At 43.2% G+C, this 23,531-nt stretch overlaps 1 protein-coding gene across 3 annotated transcripts in view; it reads left to right on the top strand.

Annotated features, from left to right (window-relative positions):
• ST7 (suppression of tumorigenicity 7) overlaps positions 1 to 22,369 on the top strand; it is a 246,770-nt gene extending 224,401 nt beyond the window's left edge. For all 3 annotated transcript variants that reach the window (XM_075014925.1, XM_075014909.1, XM_075014917.1), the window contains exons 13-15: positions 4,704 to 4,796; positions 9,965 to 10,104; positions 22,043 to 22,369. In XM_075014925.1, coding sequence (XP_074871026.1) covers positions 4,704 to 4,796; positions 9,965 to 10,104; positions 22,043 to 22,138 — 329 coding nt within the window. In that variant the 3' untranslated portion in view covers positions 22,139 to 22,369. The remainder of the gene's footprint in view (positions 1 to 4,703; positions 4,797 to 9,964; positions 10,105 to 22,042) is intronic.
• The last annotated feature ends 1,162 nt before the right edge of the window (positions 22,370 to 23,531 follow it).

Genomic DNA, 23,531 nt, shown 5'->3' on the forward strand with positions numbered 1-23,531 from the left:
ATTTGTTGCTGAGGTTCCCTTTGAAGCATTCTTTGCGTTGTAACAATTGGACCTTTTACTACAGTTGAGCTATTTCTCTCTCTTTCTTCCTTCCACAGGTACTTAAAATATATTTTGTCCTCCACATAGGTCAATAAAAATGATGGGCATTCATTTCCAGCTTCTTCTAAAAGAAGTATTTTTAGAGGAAGAAGAATGTTCTGCGTTCCATTTTGTTCATCTCTTTCAGAGAAATGTAAATAATGGACCAAACCCTGAGGGCCTTATTCAAGTTTTTCTCCTTCCTCACACAGGCAGATTACTATTTATTTTGATTGGATTTTTCCTAAGTGAAAACTGAATCAACACCTCAGTGTTTGGCCCCCTATATTGGCATCTTTCAGTCTCATATCTCTTGTCTAATTAATAGTTTTTAGAGAGGTTGTAAATCAACAATTTGATTATATTGTATCATTCTGTCAGTTTCATTTCCCTTATATGTAAACAGCTTCCTCAGCATTTCTGTCCTACCAAAATTTAACCTCATATGAACCATGGTGGAGGAGTAGAAACTTAACTGGGTCCTAATTCTTCCTGTCAGGGTGCAGTACACTGAGTGCAGTATTTGATCACTTGCTGATGTTCTTTCCACCCTCATCTATGTATGAAGCACCAATGTCTTAAAATTATAGCATGCTGTCTGGTTACTTAAACAACCAGCAGTATCACTTTACCAGCTTATGTGAAGGAAGTTAATGCCTAAACATGCATATTTCTACATTTTATCTGGGTGAATTTTGGCCAAAGATAAGTACTATCATTTCTTGAAGTAAATTACTTTGTGGTACATTTTCATATTTGTTTTTGGGAGGAAAGACCCACTTTGTCAGATGCATTTGATGGATTTCCACTTCATACGGACAAATTCAGTGTCTTGCATGGTGACAGATATCAGTGGGGTAGCTGTGTTAGTCTGTATCTGCAAAAACAACAAGAAGCCCCGTGGCACCTTATAGACTAACACATATATTGGCGCATAAGCTTTCGTGGGCAAAGACATACTTTATCAGTTGTATTCATGCATGCAATCAGACTAACACAGATACCCCTCTGATTCCTTGTAAGGCAATCTCTAATTGAAACATATCTAGAAAATTTGTTGGCCTAGCAAGCAGGAGGATTTGTGGTATTTTTAACCAACAAATAATTGCAGGGCTTTTTCCCCAAAAAGCTACGCTCAGTGCTACATGACTATTTTTTTGTTTTCAACCCAGAAAAGAGTTAGTTTAAAAAATAATATTGGTCATTTCCTGGTATTGTTTCTATTTTCCACCAATAATAATGCATTTCCATTTGCAGTACAAGCCAAATGAGGCAATTTGGGATATTGCTTTGTTTGGTTTGATGCAGATGCTTTAAGCACAAAAGTCCTTAATTGTAAATATGTCTGGGTTTCAAAGGTTGCCAAGATTTACTAACCATTACTAACTCTGGCCCTAAAATTTGACCTCATATTCTTCACTGTAACTGTGAAGATGGAAAAAAACCCTGTGTTTTCTTCTCCCAAATGTGCCTTCTTCCATGGTATCAAGACTTTACCTGCTCCCTGAGGGTGAAAGCATAGAATCTGGTTTTAAAATAGAAAGTATAGCTAGTTCATAGACTCATAAAAATATAGTGCTCAAAGAGATCTTGAGAGGTCCTCTGGTCTAGCCCCATGCACTGAGGCAAGACCAAGTAATCTAGACCATCCCCAGAAAGTCTGTTCTAACCTATTTTTAGAAATGATGGGCATTCCACAGCCTCCCTGGGCACCCTGTTCCAGAATTTAACTACCCTAATGGTTGGAAAGTTTTTTCTTAATATCTAATCTAAACTTCCCTTGCTGCAGATTAAGCCTGTTACTCTGACCTATCTTCAGTGAACATGTGGTCTTACATCTGGTTACATCTCTTGTGAGGTGAATTGTCTTTCTGCATCTTGACAACTAATAATTGTCCTTTTTATAATACCCCTTAGTATATTTCAAAACTGTTAAAAGTTCTCCCTGCAGTCCCTTTTCTGAGAATGAAATGTGCCCAGGTTTTTAACTTTTCCTCGTAGCTCAGGCTTCCTATATCTTGTATTATTTTACAGCCTTTCTTCAGGTTCTCTTCATTGCGTTCACCTCTTTCCTAAAGAGTGAGGCCACACCAGTGATGTGTAGAACATGCTGTGAAAGCATCTGGAAGATGAAAGAGTACTATATGTCTTACTGTGTATTACCGTGTTCACGTGGGTTTGTATTCCAAAAAGGCTGGAGAGGTTCATTACGTCCTGAAGATCTTGTAATATAAATTCACAGAATCACAGGGCTGGAAGGGACCTCAGGAGGTCATCTAGTCCAGCCCCCTGCTTCAAGCAGGATCAACCCCTACTAAGTCATCCCAGCCAGGACCTTGTCCAGCCGGGACTTAAAAACCTCAAGGGATGGAGAATCCACCACCTCTCTAGACAACGCATTCCGATGCTATAGTACTATAGTAAATTGCATTAAACATTTTCCTAGGACCAGGTCCTGCTTACACAGCTGTCTAGTTTCTTTCAGAGTGGGTCTTACATGAGTTGCAGTATTATGTAGGGAGACCTATCTTTTTATTTTCCAGTAGTGCCACACTAGTTATTCCTCATATTAAAATCACAGATTGAAACAGCGTGAATCTTTCATTTCCAAAGAACTAAATACCAGAGAATATTCTGTAGTTTAATCTCTGTTTCTGTTTTCTGTTATGTCTGGGAAATTAACATGTTTTACCCCACCAAGCGGCAAGTGGACAGGATCTCTCCTCTAGTTAAGAGAGATTTACATACTTTTTGGCAAGACACTATGACCTTTGAACAATATTACCATGGTGTAGATTGATTGCATTCCAATGGCTGGAATCATATACACAGAGTTTTTATTTTTTCAATAATATTCAGACACCAGAATAAATGCCATATGTTAGCTAAACTGCTTACAGTGGAATCTTGTCATGGAAAATATTCTTTCTTGTTTATTGCTATTTTAAATAAATATAGTGAAAATACAGTGTACAATGTAACCACCATTATTTTAAAGGTTGTATTTACAACTGAAAATATTGTGGAATATAGCAATAATTTATTCTTTATACTGTACAATTTCTCATTGCCCTGTGTGTGAGATATATGTGTTCTGTACCTTATATCTACAGCATATGGTACTTACAAGACATCTGTTGAGGAAAAATTACTTCAATGAATGATGTTCATAGAAACAGTGAGAATAAAATGTTGATGACATCTTAACAGTGGGAATAACATACAGGATAATAGAAAAGGGCAGATTGATTGCAGAACTGCAATTCAGTCAAAGGTTCTGATGGTTCCATAAATCACAAAACATATGACTCAGGTGGTCTGTGACATCATCAGGATACAGAGTTAGCAATCAATTTATCTTCCTCTCTGTTGTTATTTTAGATTTAAATATTACATATATTTAAAAAAAATAAAATATTATTTAATCAGCCTGAATGTTCATGCTGGAAACCTGGCTTGATCTGCTACATATAAAAAGAATGCATTACTGGAACCTGGTTTTAATAATTCAGTTATTAAGTTGAGATTGCAAAATGATCAAAATCAAGCCAATGTATCATGTTGGCAGCATGGAGCTATTTTGTGACTGGCAGAAAGTTTGTTACATGTTTTGTTTGCAAGTGTATCCTGGGTAATTCAGTGTGGCCCTGTACTGCATTCTTTGTGCATGCAAAATTCCCACAAAAGTCAGTGGAAATTTTCGGTGATCAGAAAAATGCAAATATTGGGCTCAAACTTGTGATACTATTTTGAGGTTCTTCCTATGCATTAAGTAGGTCCATTGTACCAGAGTTACTCTTTTTTTCCACCCCAAATCTCAAAGGTCTTGGAAATGCTAAAAATGATATGTCAAAATTTTCAAATTTAGGTGTCTAAATTGAGGTACCTGCTCCTTCATACAAGTGGCCAACTTGACTCCTGTAAAGGGGTATGTCTACACTGAGCTGTTCTCTTGGCAGCTCCATGCTAATGAGCAGTCTCGCAATTGCAAATGGCTGCTCATTAGCATAATCACATGGCTAATTATCATAGCTGCATGAGATCTCGCTGCCAGCAGAAGCTTCTGCCAGCAGTAAACAGATGGCGTGGATGTGCCTCTGCCAGCTAAAAACCCCCTTCTGTCACCAGTCCCTTATGCCTGAAAAAATTCAGGCATAAAGGACTGGCCACAGAGGGGGTTTTTGCCAGCAGAGGCACGTCCACATGGCTTGTTTGCTGCTGGCAGTGAGATTTTGTGTGTCTATGCTAATTAGCTTCATGATTAAGCTAATGAGCAGCTATTTACAATTGTGAGACTGCTCATTAGCATGGAGCTACCAAGAGAACATCTCTGTGTAGACATACCCAAGTAGTCCCACTGACTCCAGTGAAACTGTAGGGTCAGTACAAATTAAATATGTTGATAAGGGTATGCTGGACTGAGGGCTAAATGCATATTTAGAGACTTAAGTAATTGTTTGGTATCCTGATAGGAGGCTCCGAGTATAGAAAAATTGAATTTACTGCCTAGTTTGCTTTTGCTTTTCAAAATTGTTAATACATGTGAAGTGCCCTGCTGAATATGTCATGTAGATACTCTACTCACAATAAGCTGTCCAATGGGTTATTTTTATCCTTTTCAGCGTTCAGAATGATCCCCTATCCTTTGGAAAAAGGGCACCTTTTTTACCCATACCCCATCTGTACAGAAACAGCAGACAGAGAACTACTTCCATGTAAGCCTGAACTTTTTCCTCTCATTTTATTCCTGGTTCTTAGCATCAAAGGGTCATTTATCACAGTTCTGCAAAACTGGCCTCCACCGTTGCTTCTTAATTTGGGTTTATTGGATTACAAGGATTGGTTGACACTGATTCTTGAGAGTTTGCTTGATTGTTAAAATGGTAATTCATAAACACAACTCATAAGGGTTTAGGTGTCTTTACTGGTGTCAGAAAAGAAAGACATGATTGCCTTGGAGCTGTATTACTTTTAAAAATTGGTTATCTCTTCCTTACCAAGACAGGTAAAGTATGTCCGATCCTTTATCTAGGATATCGTACCCTCAAACTAACAATACGATTGCCCTGCGCTATAGCCCTACTGCAGGAAACTCCAAGTTCAAAGCAGTTTTGCCTTCCTAAATTGCAGGATTGAGCCTTCATGAGGCCCATTCCCAAATTATTGTGCGGTCTTGTAAGAAGGCTGTTGTAAGAACTATTGTAAGAGACGCGGAGTCACGGGGAGGCTACGTCAACACTTGCCACTCCCTTTCAAAAGGAGCGTGCAAACGCAGAGGATTGAAAATGCAAATGAGGTGCTAATTTGCATATTCAGCACCTTGTTTGCATAATAGCAGCCACTTGTTGTTCTGGAAAAGCTGCTTTCGAAATGCAAAACAGCCATATAGATGGGGTTCCTTTGAAAGGAAGCCCTGGTTTTGAAAGCACCCTTCTTCCTGAAAAAAATTGGGAAGAATGCTGCTTTCGAAAGCGGGGCTTCCTTTTGAACGAAAGCCGGCTATGCCGCCATTTTATATTTCAAAAGCAGCACTTCCTGAATGGCTGGTATTATGCAAATGAGGCATTGAATATGCAAATGAGCACCTCATTTGCGTTTTTGGCCCCCCCGTGTTTGCATGCCCCTTTTGAAAGGGAGAGGCCACTATAGACATAGCCAGAGGGTTCTCTTCATGTAGTATTCCTAGAAAAATACGAATGTGAAATTATACCAGTCATTTTTTACTTTGAATTTGTGTTCTAAAAGCTGCACAAGGTACTGATATAAAGATGATCCCTGCCTGTAGAGAGTTCTGCAATCTAAGACACTGGGCCAGCATTCCGGGTATAAAGTAAACACAATAGCTTTGCAGTATCAGGCCTGTGACCAGGACCAGAAATGTCCCACGCTGTTTCCCATTGAAGCCAGTTGGGCTTGGTCAGAGATCACAGGTGCTCTTGCTTACCTGTTCTCAGGATCAGGTTCCGAAGGGTAGACTTAAGGTGCGCTGGAGGACTCAAAAAGAGAGCAATTTAAACCATTTTGTGAAAAACAAATGAGGATATGCATGTTTTTCCCTGTGTTTGGGAGTCTCCTGAAATAGGTCTTCCATTTCTAACAACTCCCCTTTGGGCTCCACTATGTTTAAGCATCCTTAATAAATCTATGTGGGTAAACTGTTGGTCAGGCCTGGGCAAAATACGTCACTAAGACCTGGTCCAGCCCTCCAAGTCACTAGATCCTGGCCTCAGGGCCTCAGCCGGCTCCCTGCCTGCCCCACCCCTGCAAGCCTGGGGTTGGTGGGGAGAGGCTTCTCATGGTGCCTCTATCCCCAGCAACATCTTGCCGCTCCCATTGGAGCCCTGTTTGCAGCCTGTAAAGTACCCCTCCCTCCAGGCTCCCAGTGCTTAGTTCACAGCAGCACACATGGCCCCTGCAGCTGTTCTGAACATGGTCATGGGCATGGAAAGCAGAGAGCCTGATGGGCTGCTAGCTGGGAGCTGCCCAGGTAAGCACTGCCCAGCCAGAGCCTGCCTCTGGCACCCCAGCCCCTGCCTTCCCCCAACCCTCTGCCCCTCTCCCGTATCCCTACGCCACATAAGCCAAATCCTCTGGCTCTCCGCGCCTGCACTCATTTCCCTTCCCAGACCCTGCACTCCGATCTCCCCTGCAAGGCTCTCCTACCCGCCTCCTCCAGGTCACAACCCCTCCCAGACCCTGCACTCCCCGTCCCCACTAGGATCCTCTCCTGCATCCATCCTCCCTCCCACACCCTGCACCCCAATTCCCTGCCCCAGCTCAGAACTCAAATACCTGTAGCCCCCCTGCCCACACACTGCACCTGCTCCTAGACCTCTCCTCCAGGTCAGCATCCTTTCCTGCTCCTGTGTCTCCTGCTGAACCCTGTACTCCTCCTGCACCCCAGCCCCCTCTCTCAGATCACGACCCCCTCCTTCACCCCCTCCTGCACCCCAGTCACTTACCCCAAGGTCCCTTCTGCGCCCAACCTCCATCCCAGACCCCCCACCCCTTCCTTAGATAAGTTCAGCCCTTGACCACTTTGGAAATCCTTGGCATGGACGCCCATCAAAAATGATTGCCCACCCATGCTGTAGGTAGAAGTAACAGGAAGGAGTTCCCTCGTTGTAAGGGCCTTTCTTTCACAGCACGTTCTCTCTGGTATTACACAGTAATCCCTGGCAACCAGCTCTCCCTCCCCACCCTGTTATAATCACCCTAATTATAGCAGTACCTCTCAGGACTCTCAGAACGCTTTACTCCAAGGGATGCTGTTAAATGGAGGGTGGAGTGTCAGGAAAATTTGGGAATGACAGAAGGACATGGAGTAGTCAGCCTTCTCCTCTCTAGGCGCAGAACTAATCGCTGTTGTCAGACGTGAGACACAAGGGACTCGTTAATACCGTACATTGAGGGTAATGTTTTGCTCTGATGACTGTGACAGATGCCTTTGCCATCAAATCTTTGGGGTTCGAGAAGAGAAGGGTTTACGCTCTGTGAGAGGCACAGGTTGTGTAGAGGTTCTTTACATCCCAGGCCTGTCTGAACATTTCACTGCTTATATTTTAAGGCAGGGGTGGGGAACTTACAGCCTGTGGCTTGCCTCCATCTGGCCCATGAGTTTCAGGAATCCCTCCCCCACCATCCCCCTGCACTGGGAGACCTGCACTGGTGCTTCCCCACATGTGGCAGGTGTGTGAGCACCAGCTCCCTGATGGGAGGTAGCAGGAGCCCTGAGCCTCACGGGCCAGGTCAAGGTAAGCTGCGGCTGCATCCAGCCTGAGGGCTCTTCTGGGTGCTCACTGTGCTCCCCGCTGTTCCCCCGGTCCCTGTCTGGGGGAAGGCGGTGCAGGGAAGTGCTCGCCTGGAGGCTTTTTCCTCACTGCTCCCATTGGCTGGAATCATGCCCGGTGGGGGTGGTGCTGTGCCTGCGAGCAGCAGGGGGTGCAGAGCCACACATGCCTCCAGAGAGCTGCCCTAGCCCCATTGCTGTCACATACCCCCTCCTGCCCAGACCCCCTAAGCCCTGCACCCCACCTCCCACGAGAACCTCACCCTAGCCACTCCTGCATCCTTCCTCCTGCCCATTCCCCCCCACTCAGCCTGCTACTGCCCCCTGCCTCCCACCCAGACCTCACTCCCCCATCCCACTGCCCAGCAGCCCCCTCCTGCACATGGAAACCCTCCTTTTGGTTCCATCCCAAAGCCTGGGGGACCCACAAAATCTACTGTCCCTGGTTCCTCTGAAGAGTTAATCTGCTTGGGGGAAGCCCTGAACCTCAGTCCTCTCTGCCCATCCCTGTTTCCCCCCACCCCTCCCATGATTGGAGTGAGGGGAGTGAGGTGTTTCAGTTGGGGGCTGGGCCATATCAGTAAGGGTTGTTTTTTTGGGAAGGTGGGAGTTTGCTTCTCACTTGTGTGTCCCCTGTCTGATTTTGATCTGGGTCAGTGACCCACCCAACTGAAAAAAAATTTTCCCTGCCTCTGTTTTAAAGGTAACTTTCTGCAGATAATTGAAACAGAGAGTCTCTGCTGAAATGATATCATAACTCTAGGGTTTGCCTGGAGGACAGTTTGCTTTAAATGAAAGGGAACTTGGGAAGATTAGCCTCAGCTAAATAAAAACAGCATCCAAACCTAACGTTTCCTTAATGGGCTGATGGACTACAACAATAGATTGAACATTTCAGTCAAAGACAATGGACGTGGGAGCCTGCATTAGAATGCTTATGCAATTGTATTTCCCAACTCTGATCTGCAATTTGGTAATTACATGTGTGATTTAAACGAAATTATCTCACCATGTTTTTCACTGATTCTTTTTTAAGGGAACAAGATTTGCAGACCCCAAACTCTTGAACACAGTCAATATCACTATTTTTGTTTTAATCATTCTCAGATGTCCTGTGGGCCCATCCAGTGAAAGCTGCAAGAGCCCAAACTGGATGTTGTGCTGTCCTACCTTACTGTTAAATAAGTAGGCTTTGAGCAGGATTCTTGCAAACCTTCAGTCAGAGCTGCCCATAAGGTTGGAGAAAGCAGGCAGAGTAGAGGAATGGTGCGATATGTACGTATACAGCCATGACATTTAAAAAGAAGAAAAAAAGTTGATGAGACAAATCTAACTTTAGATCTGCCAGATGAGAGAATATTCTTTTAAGAGCAAATGTTTTGTCATTTTGTGCGATCCCAGCTAGTAACTTAAAACTAGGCAAGGAATGTGAGAAACAGTTGAACGAAATAAGAACTGGCTGGAACATTTCCCAAGCTGACCATATCTAACCCAAATATGAGCCAACATGGAAGGTTTGATTAAGGAAAACTTTGCTTCAGGCAAGTTCCCACTGTCCGCTCTGGCATACTTCTCCTAAAAGCATATTGGGGGTCTCTTCAAGCCAAAGCCAGGGACTTTTCTGTTTCTCTTTTAGTTTGTATTGATTATGGTTGGTTTTATTTTTGTTTTTGTTTCTTTATACGCCTCAACTCGTGGTTGTGGAGCGATTTCTTTCCCTGCCTTCGATTTATTTCAGCAAGTTTCTTCAGCTTGAACAAATCATATTAGTCATTGTACATAGACATCTAGAAATTAAGTATGTTATTAATATGGTGATGAAGATGCTGAAGCAGCAGGGCAGGAAAGAGCTAGTGGTGGGACCGAGTGGAAGGAGGCTCTGCTAGGAGGAGTCAAGGAAGTGAGAGAGGGCTATAGTGTTATAGAGTAGGAAAATGGGAGGTGGAGTCTCAGATGACTCTGGGTTCAGAATCTTTAGATGTGTCTTTCTGCTGACCCAACCCTCAGAATCATTGTGGCTTCTTTTCGGCTGCTAACCCTCATGAGAATATACTTGACCTACCCCTTGTTTTTCTCTTCTGCTTTCCTCTGCAGCATTTCATGAAGTTTCGGTTTATCCCAAGAAAGAGCTTCCTTTCTTCATACTCTTCACGGCTGGATTATGTTCCTTCACAGCCATGCTAGCCCTCCTGACACATCAGTTCCCAGAGCTTATGGGGGTCTTCGCAAAAGCTGTGAGTATTCCCGGCTGCCTCTTGGGTTTTGAATAAATACCAACACAAAACTAAAAGGGAAGAGCACAGATAAAACGACACTGGACTGGACATTGCTGGCTATGAGGTGTGTGAATATTAGTTAGTACAAAAGGAGCATCAAGGGATCTATCACTGAGCAGGAGAACATTTATGAATCGTTTAAGGAGCTCGTCAGTATAATAAAGTCCAGACTTTCCTCTCTGGGTTATATGACTCTGGTTTCGGTATTTGTTTCTTGTTACTCTGCCAAAAGGGAGTGGAGGAATCTGTGTTTTCATGGATAATCCAATAAAGTAAACTAATAACAGATTGCAGAGCCCCAGTCTGTTCAGGAAGATAAATTGTAAGGCTGTGCAAGGTTGCGATAATTGCACAGTACTTCCCTGTGCCAGACAGGGACAGTGCAAACTCTGAGTAGTCTCAGGAAAAATGTGCTTCAGTGTTAACCAGATCAAATTTCAATGTGCTTTTTTGAAATTGCCATAAATGATACAGGCTCAGTGTTGGTGTCCAGATCTCTTATTCCAGCTTTGTTAGATACAGCTGGATGGTAGAAACAAGGTGTACTTCATCTTGCTTTTTTCCTAGCAAAGTTGAAGAGCATCACTACTCAATGTTCCCAGCCACAGAGGGAATGTGGAAAATTCACTTCCTCGCAAAGTTCCTGCAAAACCACTACTCCCTTCTCCAAGAAATGCTGAGAACCCCCAGAGCAATGTTATATTATTTAATGTATTTATTCGAGTGTGACATAGAGCTGGTGGGTCCAAAATACAGGTTGAACCTCTCTAATCTGGCACCCTCAGGACCTGACCAGTGCCGGACATGAGATTTTGCCGGACCACGGGAAGTCATATTGTCTAGCCAAATTATCAATACTTCCACTGCTTAATGGGCTCTTAGAAGACATTTAGGGGTAATTACAGCTAACTAACAGCACAGAACACCAAGAGCCAGGACTGGTGGCTGGAAGCAAACTTTATGGTACCAGGGAAAACATGGCCACGCCCATGATAAGTGATCATCCAGCTAACTAAAATCATGCCAGACTACAGAGTTTGATGGCCGAGAGACTTCCAAATTAGAGAGGTTCAACCTGTACCTTATTGGTCTTTTTATTATTTCCAAATGATAGAAAATTAACTCTGCACTCATTTAGTTATTTTCCATGGGTTGGATGGGGCTTTGATAAAGCTTGAAAGGTATCCCAAAGTTCATTCTTTAATGCCTTTCTGAAGACCTTGCATCCTCCTGACGAGGAAGGATTGTTCATGGACCTCTTTTGGAGTCAACCAGCTGCTCCATCAGCCAGGCTGCTCAAGTATATCAGTGTATTAATCCCAGGGACTGGCAGTAGTTTGTGTCTGTTATGGCAGTGGCTCTTGCATGAAGAATTCCTTTGTCTGCAGGTGAAGAGGATAAATGACTAGATCCGTTGGGGTAACATCTAGCATATCTGTCTACAGAAAAAAGTACAGTAAATTGTCTGAAATAGTCCTTTGAGCAATTAGCCTTAAGTGTATCTATAGGCGTATAGTGGATGGTATGTACTGTCATTGTTATTATCCTGGGCGTTAGAACAGAACCTCATCCTGCTAAGTGCTGTACAAACACATGGCTTGAAGGGTTTATTACAAGACAAAAGGAACCAAATGCGTACAGACAGTGCAAGGAAACAATGAGACAAAATTGGTCAGCATGGCAGACTGTGGCATGCACATGCCAGTGGTCTTTTATCAGTCTTAGTTATTATTTGTATCACCAAAGTGCCTAGAACCAGATTTTTCTAGGCATCACAGCAAAGGAATCTTAAGCCTGGTAGGTGCTGTTCCCTCTAAATTCATTCCATCCATGGACAGAATAAATTTTGTTATGTGCATCAAGACGTGTGGATATGCATCACCAATAGAAACACTTATTGCCCACTGTGGGCGCTATGCTAATCAGCTGGGCAACACCTCAATCTCTCCTGGGCGGCCACCTGAGCACTCAACTTACAGGCAACACTACTGGTAGCTGTATGAGTAAGGGCTGTGGGCCTAGAAAACTTCCTTCACAGAACTAGGGGATCGGGGGTGGGAGTGAATTCTCTGAATCACAGATTTTACTTCCAGTCAGTTTTGTTCATGCAGTGTGCATTATATTGGTATTAGCAGCCAGTGGGCCAGATTCTGCCTTCCTATGTACCCTGTGCAACTCATTTGGCTGTCAGCCTCAGGACCTATTTAAGAGCCAACAGTGCACATGTTATGAGCAACACAGGCTATGAGCCTGCTGCATGTAACGCGCTGCTAGAATCAGACAGACCTGATTGTGGACTTCTGTGGGCACAATTTGGCATTTTCTGTGTGACAGGCAGTGCCTTTTTGTGCTGGTACATGCTGGTATGGAGTCCTGGCACCTCAGCAGCCGCAGCCACAGATCCCTGGCTGGGGAGTTGCAGGGGGGGGGGGGGGGGCGCCAACCTTTGTGTTGTGCTGGCAGCTGTTTCCCGCAATAGCTCTTGCTTTGGATACCAAAGTCACTTTGGGAATACATTGCAACTTAGAGGGTCTATTCTTCTGATAAGTGCATGTAGCTCCCGTTGATGTTAATGGACTAGAAGCCTCAGGGCTCAATAAGTGACTGTATCCTGCCTATGGGGATAGAGTGGGACTGCGACTTAGCACACGAAATAAACACAAAGCTAAATCAATGCCATGCTATTAACGCTGTATGGAATAGGCAGTGTCCCACCCCCTGGGTACATTTCTGAAGGTACATGGCAGGTTTGCAATGTTAACTGACATGAGTAGGGATTTAACTATATCTTAGCTTGTCTTAATCGACAAATACAGGAAGCAGCTGGCTTTGAATTGTGAATGGGCAGAATGAAAATCATTCCAGTCTGGTGAAAGCCTGTGACCTTCATCCGCAAACTCATGGAGGGATTTAGACTCAGACCCTCTCCTTTTTGTTATTTACTCAATAGGTGAGGTAGCCCAAATGTGTGAAACCTAAGAAGTGTAATATAACAGACATCCCTTTGATATGCAGTGATCTCAAAGCCCAACGGAACAGACCTCCAACAAACCACAGTTGTGCCCTTTCCCCTTTTAAGGGGATTAATTTTGGACATAGCTAAAAACCTGAATATTCTGAATATCATTTTGATTGCATGTGTGGAATTAATGCTCTTGTCTGATCGACATGCTGTGGTTTAACCAACATCATGGGATGTATTGTAACCAGAGCAAAACTACACAGAGTTTCTCACTCTCAGGAATGCATCCTAATTTTAGTGGGGCTGAATTATTCTTCCTTTTACTCCTGTCAGTCCCCAAAGCATTGCACAGGTGTAACTGAGAACCATCTTGCATCAGTTTAAAAATTAAATCCAGGTTCATCTGGCTGCAAGCTGATATTTAGAAATTTAGCAAATACGGTGTGCTTCACTGACACTAACTATAGCTCCTGTTTGCATTTTTAAGCACCTGCACGGGGAACTAATATTTGAGAACAGGTTCTCTTCAATCCAGCTGACATCAGTATAATCAAATCAAGTGTCTGAAAGCTGAAGCTAGACAAATTCACACTAAAACAAAGCACAGATTTTTGCCAATGATTGTAATTAACTATTGCAAGAACTTAACAAGGGTTGTGGTGGATTTTCCTTTGCTTGTAATTTTAAAATAAAGAATGGATGTTTGATTCTGAAACTTATGCTGTAGGTCAAACAGAAATTATTCAGGGAAGTTCTATGGTCTGGGTCGTGCAGGAAGAGAGCCTAGCAGTCCCTTCTGGCCCTTGATTCTATGACTCTGAGGGTATGTGTACACTTCTGGCTAGATCGAAGGGTAGCGATTGATCCAGCAGGAGTCAATTTATCAAGTCTACTATAGATGTGATAAATCGAATGCTGGTCACTCTAGCATTGACAATAGTACTCCACCTCAATGAAAAGTACAGTCTTCTGTCGACACACCAGAGAGGAGATGATGTGGTAAGTCAATCCAAGTATGGCTACATCTACAACTTAATGGGAACATCGATGGCTGCTATGCAATTTTAGGTACACCTAAAATCGATTTTGCAGCTGTCGACATTGGTCCCTGTCCTCACTGCAGCATGTCGACAGGAGCGCTTCTCCTGCCAACGTTCCTTAATCCTTATGGCTGGCCAAGAGTTCTGGGGTGGACATTTACCCCCATCACGCACTGTTACGTGCATGTTATGAAACGGTGCCCCAGAAGATCGAACCTAAGCATTCGATCTTTCGCAGCCAGTGTAGACCTAACATATGTCAACTTCAGCTATATTACTATTGTAGATGAAGTTGTGTAACTTAGGTGGATTTCCTCCTGGTAGTGTAGACCAGTGAAGACTACCTCATAGAGGTTTCTGAATACTATTCATTTTGTCCTCACAGTACTTGGGAGAGACAGGCCATTGCATAAACACCTGCTTCATCCCACAAATGAAATTGCAGCAGGTCTTGGTAGTTTAAAAAAACCCTCTTGTCTGGGTACAGAAAATGAACAAGGAGTACTTGAGGAAAGACAGGGTGGAGGAAATTGCGTAGGTAGACCTGGGGACAGCATTCTACCTGAAGTAATATATTTTATTATCCTGGACTGCTGGTTTCAGCCAGATCAGAACCTAACTGGTCCTCACTGTAAGACTGAAATAACTTATTCAGCAGTGAAACATCCCAGTTTATACAAGAAGGGCTTGTCTACACTACTTCCCTACTTCAGAGGGAGGATGGTAAGTTGGGTGATGGGAGTTTATTAATGAAGTGCAGTGGTGCATATGCAGCACTTCATTAAGCAAATTGCCCTCTGTGGCAACTTCAAAGTGTTAAACTTCGAAGTGCTGGCTTGTGTGTAGCCACGGCTCACAGGCTGGTACTTCAAAGTGCCCAGGCAACTTCAAAGTCCCTTTACTCCTCAAAATTCTGAGGAGTGAAGGGAGGAAGTTGCTCGGGCACTTGGAAGTACCGGCGGGTGAGCTGCAGCTACACGTGAGCCGGCACTTGGAAGTTTAAAACTTTGGAGTTGCTGCTGGGGAGAATTAGCTTAATGAAGTGCTGCACAGCGCTTCCTTAATAAACTCCTATCACTCGACTTACCATCCTCCCTTCGAAGTAGGGAGGTAGTGTAGACAAGCCCGAAGTGTCCTTGATGAGTTCCATTCAGGGCAAACTAAGCAGTCCGTAAACAGTGACATTCCAAGAACTACAAATTAAAAGCAAATCAGACTCTGGGTTTTTCCAGTTTCTTAGCAGATCCTCTCAGAAACTTAGGTCCTGGTGTGAAGACAATGTAAATATTTTAGAGGATCCCCAAGAAGGAATGAGTATGAGACTTCCTGTGAAATTTCTGCCTCTACTTTGTGCATCTGGAGGGCTGATTTTCATGCAGCTTACATGGTTAAGTAAGCTTTGTAATGCACTCGCTGGGTTCAGATGTTCTGATAATGCTGCTGCTAAAGGCTTGTAATAATAATGATATGACAGGCAGAGGTACATTTCTGTAATTTGATTGATCAGAATTATCCAGATGTGAAGAAGTGGGTCTGTCTCACGAAAGCTCATCACCTAAGACGTTATGTTGTTAGTCTCTAAAGTGCTCCAGGACTGCTTTTTTGTTCTGTGAAGATATAGACTAACATGACTACCTCGCTGTGACTCTTCTCAAGCTTTGTCTTTTCTCACTCCTCTGCTTCTAGCCTATTCAGGGTAGTTATAATGAAAGTCACTTTCCTCCCTCTTGTCCCATTAATTGGTCTTCATCTCTTATTGCGTCAAACCCATTGGCCCTGTCTTCACAAACAGGGCCCTTACGCTCAGCAGTCAACATCACCCATGTCACTCCCTCACAGTCTTCTGCTCTTTCCATGTGCTCCTACAAAGCCCTTGATTTTACTGCTGTCTTCACAGTGTGTCCCACCTCTCAGTTCACACACTTTGTCTCCCATGTTTGGTAGTTTCTCACTCCCAAACTGCCAATCCCCCTTCTCTCTCCTTCTTCTGCCTCCTCCCAAGCACCCGCTTTTCCAAGGAGTCTTTCCACCCATCCTGCAGAGGATCTGTCCTCGCTTGCCCTTTCCTGGCTGGGTTTGTCTTATGATTTTTTCTTTTTTTTTTTAGGCCCGTGACTCCCTTTTGCCTCTTCTATCTCAAGGCCCTCTCCTGCAACTGAATCTGTAGTACAGGGTTGTTGGATAGTTCCATTCACCTCATGGGCTTCTGTGAGGGTCTGTGCTAAGATTCAGTATCAGGCGATGGTGTAAGCACCCTGTATATTTGTGGTGCTATCTGAGTTATTTTTATTAATAACAATGCACGTAAAAAATAATCTGCCAGCTGTGGTCCCTCTCTCCAGCTGTCACTCCCAGGTGCATGTGGTAAGATTACTGGGCAGCTGGTGAAGCAGGTGTTCAAGGGTCCAAATCAGGATTCCCTGTAAGCTGACCACTTGGATGGCTGCCCGAGAGAGTGTCAGGTGTCATGCAGCTGATTAGCAGAGCACCCACAGCCGTCCACAGCAGGCAGCCTGTGTTTCTATTGGTGATGCACCTCCAAGCACACCTTGATGCACGTGACAAAATTTATTCCCCCTCGTGAGTGGGAAAAAATTGGAAGGAACACTGGTCAAGCCCAGGGCAGTTACAAAGTATGACGTGTGTAACAGGAGGAAGCTGTTGTTGAAGAGGCTGTGCTATTGATACGCGAAGATGGTTTAACTCCACCCTCCTTCAAGGAGACACTGATATCATTATGTTGAGTTTGGCACTAGAGCCATCTGTAAAATCTCCAACATAAATAATGAACACAACCAAGCCAGCTGTTTAGAACTATAAAGGCTGCATTGCTGCCTCTCCTATCAATCTGTGCCTGGAACTGCAATGTAAAGTATCTTCACAAGGGCATAAAGGGAGAGGTTCAAGCTGGAGTGGCACAAAGGGACCTTAAAATCCCTAGATCCTGCCAAGGCAGGACTCCCTCAGTGCACAAAGCCAGCCATAAAGCTGTCTTCCCATGACCCTGTCGTGGAGCAAAGTGAGGCTGAGCAGAGTAAGCGGGTGCTGGAGATGGAGATGCAGCACATAAAGTCAAGAAGATTCTGTGCAATTCTGTTGTCTACAATCGCCCAGGGCCCCCTGTGCTGCATTCTAGCAGGGGCTGCGGAGCTGCCCTAAGGTGCAAGGGTGCTAAGGTGGCTTAAATTCACCCTAGTTCCCTTCTCCCCATGAGCAGTGCCTCCAAAAGATGCAGCACGGAATTTCAGCCCTAGGATTTGCCACACTACACCACACCACTGACCCGTCAAGTCCAGTAACCTGCCTTTGTCAGAGAGAGGTGAAAATCCTCATGTAGCCAAATGTGTAATTCTGTGCCTGGGGATAGGGATGGCTTTTCCTCACAGTGAAATGGGAAGAAGTCAGTCATTAAATATAGTGGATTTGATAGCTCAGGAATAGTTAACATTCAAATCGCAACATGTTGTAGCATTTTCACTTCTTATGTTATGGAAGAACATATTTCTAGCCTGCGTTTTTGGCAGTCTTATGAGATGCAGGCAGGAAGTTTCCTCAAGGAGCTGGTAGTGAGCCAGGTTGTAAAGTTAAAATGCCATGTAAAGGAGCACTGGTTCAAATGGCTGCCTTGCTAATGGAAGAAATGAGGCAGTAATTTTCTGATTATTTCCACTAGCTCTTCTAATGAAAAAATTTTGGAGGGTGCTCAAGAGATGAGTGCAAGCAGTATACATTTTTGATTGCCCTGTTTGGGATAAATTTGTCAGCATGTAATACAGATGCTTTTTTATTCTTTTGCTTTCTTTTATAGTGTACAAAAAATCTGTAAGTCGGTCTAAAAAGCCAGATGCTTGCATGATTCCATGGCCTACGAACATTTCTTAGATGAAGATGAGTGACATTCAAATGGAGAAATCAAGATTTATTAAAATAATACCATCCACTGCCAATCCCTTCTCTGCCTGAAGATGTGGTTACAGTAGTCACTCCAAATAGTATTACAATGAAGAAAGCTGGAGGGAAAAAAAATAATTTAGTTACTTTGAGGCTGTGTCTACACTAGCCAAAAATTTCGAAATTGCCATGCAAATGGTCATTTTGAAGTTTACTAATGAAGCACTGAAATACATATTCAGCGCCTCATTAGCATGCGGGCGGCCACAGCACTTTGAAATTGGCACGGCCCGTCCAGATGGGGCTCCTTTTCTAAAGGAACCCGGCAACTTCGAAGTCCCCATATTCCTATCTGCTCATGGGAATAAGGGGACTACAACGTAGCCGGGGTCCTTTCAAAAAGGAGCCCTGTCTGGATGAGCCGCGCGGCAGCGGGCCGTCTCAATTTCGAAGTGCTGCGGCCGCCCGCATGCTAATGAGGTGCTGAATATGTATTTCAGCGCTTCATTAGTAAACTTCAAAATGGCCATTTGCACGGCCATTTTGAAGTTTTTGGCTCGTGTAGACATGGCCTGAGTGTTTGAAATCACTTTGTGTATGGTCAGTTTCTCTGTTCCCCTCCTAATCTGGGAGGTCCATCTTACAAGGAGACCCCTTCTTTACCTAGAGCTACATTGACTGTGGGGTCTATCCAGGCCTGTCTAACGACTGAACCTGAGTCGTCTTTAGTCAATTTCTTGTTGCTGAAAAGGCTCATATAAGCATCAGCAGGGAAGCAGATAAGGTACTCTTATAAATGTTTTCCCTAGGACTTTTTTTAAAACCAGACCATACTGAAAACTGTCCGAAAACAGAATTTTTCCTAAGTCAGCCACTTTCAAATATTTAAGTTGACAGTGTCTCTCACAAAAATGTGAAAAGAGCTTCTGCCAATCTCATACCACATAATTATTGCGGGTGCTGTTTCTTTCTCTGTCTCAGCGGGAGAAACTGTCAATGTCAACAAGAAAAGCCAAAAAGCGTAAGCAACGTAAAGGATGCAGACTCATCCTCCAGGGTACCTCAGTGAGGCATGAAAGCAGATTGCCCAGCTGCCAGTGATGGTTGAGAACACGAGTACTAAAAGCTTTCCAAGTGCTGAAAGCTGTCCTGTAGTTGAACAAATTAAATATCAGCTACTGGGTCTTCCACTATGGCCACGTCTACATGGCCCCAGGCTTCAGCTCCGCTGCTGGCAGAGCTATGCTGAGCAGGTTTCTGGAAATTGCAAATAGCTCCCTATTTGCATACTCATGCAGCTAATAGCATAGCTGTGCAAGATTTCGCTCTCAGCAGAGAGGTCTGAGAGCAGTAAGGAGGCCTTGTGGATGTGCCTCTGCCAGCTAAAACCCCCTCTGTCACCAGTCCCTTATCCCTGAATTTTTTTAGGGATAAGGGACTGGCGACACAGAGGGGTTTAGCTGGCAGAGGCATGTCCACACGGCATGTTAACTGCCAGCTCCCCCCTCTGCTGAGACTGAAATCTCACAAGGCTATGCTAATTAGCCACGTGAGTATGCCTTCCCATTTGCTATTTCTAGAAACCTGCTTCACATAGCTCTGCCAGCACCAGAGCTGATGGCTGGGGATGTGTAGCTGTGGCCCAAATGTATGGAATGCAGTAAGGTGAGAGGAGATGGCGTGTTTTACAGGGTTGCTGGCTTGAAATTGGATTCTTCATTGCATCCTGGGAAAGGAACCCATCAGGAACACTGAACATACTGACTTCCGTGCAAGTTAGTGGTTAGAGCTCCTTCATATTTAGCTCATGGGTTGATACCCTTGTAGTGGAGCAGGAGCTGGGAATCAGAACTGGGTATTACTGGAGGAAGCCTCTGGAACCCTCAGCCTTACAGACTTATCTGACTGCCATGAACTGGTAGATGTCTCTTGGCAAGTGTCCCTCTCATGGGGTGACATAAATCCAAGGGTGAAATCCTGACACCATTGAAGTTAATGGGAGTTTTGCCAGTGATTTCAGTGGGAACAGAATTTCCCTCATGCATTTAAATATTACATTTTGTAGGTCTCTGTCACTGCACACACTTTCTCCAGCTGGAGCAGTGCCTTGGTGCATTTCTAACTGCAGGCAGGCTGCAAAGTTTCAGCTACAGGAAATGTATGAAGTTACTTCAGAAACATAGTACTGTGAATAGCAAAAAAACAAACACCAAAAAATTACATGGTGCTAATTTCATTTATTTAAAAAAATTAGTCAAATTTAATTTGCACCAATTACAGCATTTACCTTCTTCTAGTTCTGTGGGATGTTTCAGGTGCAAATTAAAAGTACAAATCAGAAAAACATGAACCATACCATAGTAAGATATTGGGGTTTCAAAGTGGGGAAAGGGTCTGGGCATATTCATTTGCCTCAACAAGCTGACCACAACAGAGGAAATACAATCTGAACAAAATCACTTTATAAAGTGTTACGTGTTTCCAGTGACATCTCAGACAGAAACTTCAATACAAGACTTGGTCAGCACTGAGCTGTATAACTCATCTTGACTTTCACAACCACACCTGCTTGGTACAGTGTCCTAGCTTCCTTGGAATGAGACAAAGGGCATGTTTGTGACCTTCTCTTATCACTAGTCACGGACTTCATCCATAACAAACAGGTTGTTCCTTGGAAAATGTCTTTTCTAGGAGAATCTTTGAAAAAAGATACACCCTCAGCTATGATGCAGGCCAAGTATTTATAACATTTATTTGTACAGTTAAAATATATACAGCATATATGTTTTCATTTAAAATTAACTTTTCACAAAACACGGATAAACATGAAACTGCTTGCAGCTGTTTTACTGGCTGATACCTTTCAAGTATTGTAATCTTTGGCTAAACAATGAACATCTCAAGCATATTTCTAGAATCAACAATATTTTCAAGGGAAAAATCACACAGTAATGGAAACAAAAAATAGAGAGATGTTTCAAGCGAAAGCCTGGACGTGTAGATTTTATATTCTGTATCGTGGCCTTTGAGCTGAGTTTACTGTATGTTACCTGGGATGCAGCAGCATTCAGAATGAGGTGATTTTTTAAAAAATCAAAACACAAAAAGTGGAAGTTGAAATTGTCATGCCCAAATATATATGTTCTGCACTTATCGGGGAGATGGGACTATGTCAGAATACAGCCATACTTTCAGTACTGTACTTGCTTCAAGTAGTAACCACAAATTGCAATCCCCTCTCATGGCAGCATACTAAGCAGAGTTAGTGGATATTGTGTTTGTCACACAGCACATTTTGGCTACGTCTACATGGCAGTGTTATTCCTGAATAAGATGTCCTGGAATATTTTATTTCAAAAGAGCGCAACTGCACAAAAAATTCATTTCGAAATAGGGCTCACACAACAGAGCCTATTTCGAAATAGAGCCACTGGACACACTATGGCCTGTTTCAAAATAAGCTCTATTCCCTGTCTACACAGACCCCACTTTGAAATACCTATCTCGAACTAGGCACTATTCCTCGTACAATTTCAAAATAGTGGTTGTGTTGTGTAGACACTTGCAAGGCTATTTTGAAATAGCGGCTGTTATTTCAAAATAACTTTGCTGTGTAGACTTTCCCTCTGAAAAATGAGACTGCTTGCAGATATTTGGCTGAGATGATTCATCACCCATCTTGTCTCTCTAATGTCCATGGACCAGCTTGCTCTAACAACATATCATGCAGGTATCTGCTAATTGAATTATGGTCTTCAGTTAGCAAAAGACTGTGTTATTTGGCAACATGATGTAAACCAGTGTATGTTTGAAAGCAACATTGTTTTTAATCTGGGGATGGCTGATTTAGCATCTGTGGAAGTACTTTAAAAATAAATTATTCAATTAGTATCATCCCAGAGGACTTTCTAGGTGTGGATCTATAATAGCTCAGGTGCACAGCTTTGTTAGAGTTTGTTGTCTACATGCTCTTGATCTCTCTGTGTATCTGATTTTTTTGCAGTTTCTCAGCACTCTCTTCGCCCCTTTAAATTTTGTGATGGAAAAAGTAGAAAGCATCCTACCCTCCAGCCTGTGGCACCAGCTGACGAGAATCTGAGGGAAAATACCATGCTGATTGACTGCCGTAACATCTTCTGTGACAACTTTTTGTTGACCACAAGAAAGCATGATTAAAAAAGGGAAGCAGTTCTAAGACTTAAAAACTCCTCATGGATTGTCTGTTCTCATATAAAAAACAGTTTTTGTTGTACAAAATACATTGCTGTTACGTTTCATCATATTTTGCTTTCAAAAAAGAAAAATGATCTTAAAAATAAACTTTTGTGTATTGCAGCACTGCAGAGGGTTCTGATTTTTTTTTTTTTTTGGCATTTCTTCAAAAAACAAATGGCATGTTATGCTCCTGAAAATCCATGATACATCCATTTCAGCTCAAATACAACTTGACCTTCTGTTGAAATAATGAAACAGTGTTATAGGTTGAACCTTTTTTATCTGACACTCTCAGGACCTGATGTGCTGAATGAGAGAATTTGCTGGACCATGGTAGGTCAATATAGTCTAGCAGCATTAACAACACTTCCACTGCTTACTGGGCTCTTAGAAGACATTTGGGGTAAATTACAGCTAAATAACAGCATGGAACAGAGAGATTGTAACTGGAAACAAACTTTTGGGACCACAGGAGATTTGGCCACACCCAGGATAAGTGGTCATCCAGGTGTCTAAACTAAAGCCAGATTGTGGATGTTGCTGGACAAGAGAGTTCCAGATTAGAGAGATTCAACCTGTAGTTACTTTTTAAAAGCTATGTGATTACTATCTTCTAATGTAGAGTTTAGTTAGGGCCAAAGTCGCCATGTGCAGAAACCCAAAGAATACTTATGGACCACTTACTACTTAAAACATCAGACAGGTGGGATTAACTCTTATGGGATTCTGGGTGTATCAGAGTTTGTGGGGCCCCCTAGGCTCGTGGGATGGGGCCAGAAATGAGGAGTTCAGTGTGCAGCAAGGGGCTGTGAAGAAAACTAGAAAAATTACAGTAGTCAATACAGTAAAAGCTTTCTTATTGAGCACTTCAACACCCAGGAAACTTGGTTAACTGCCGTCTGCCATAGATTGCAATACAATTCCCCCCCTCTGTTAACCAGAAAAGTTTTGATAGCTATCCATCATCACTTTTCAATGTTTGTGGAATGAGTGTTTGTTTGATGGCCCTGAGGCAGTAGTGAAGAGGTAAATTACAGTATAGAACAAAATAGGAAGACGGGTTCTTTCAAAGATGGGGTTTGTTTTAAAAAGAGCCCCATCTGCACTGCTTTTTTTCCTTTCCAAAGAATCTCTTCCAAAAAGAGATTATACAAATGAAGCATGAGATATGTCAATCAGTGCCACAATTGCATTTTTGATTTCCCTCATTTGCATTTCTCTTTTGAAAAAGGAATGGAAGTGTAGCCACAGCCTAATAGTGTTAAAAGGTGTCGTGT

Source organism: Carettochelys insculpta, chromosome 1 (assembly GCF_033958435.1).
Source record: "Carettochelys insculpta isolate YL-2023 chromosome 1, ASM3395843v1, whole genome shotgun sequence".
Lineage (NCBI taxonomy): Eukaryota > Metazoa > Chordata > Testudines > Carettochelyidae > Carettochelys > Carettochelys insculpta.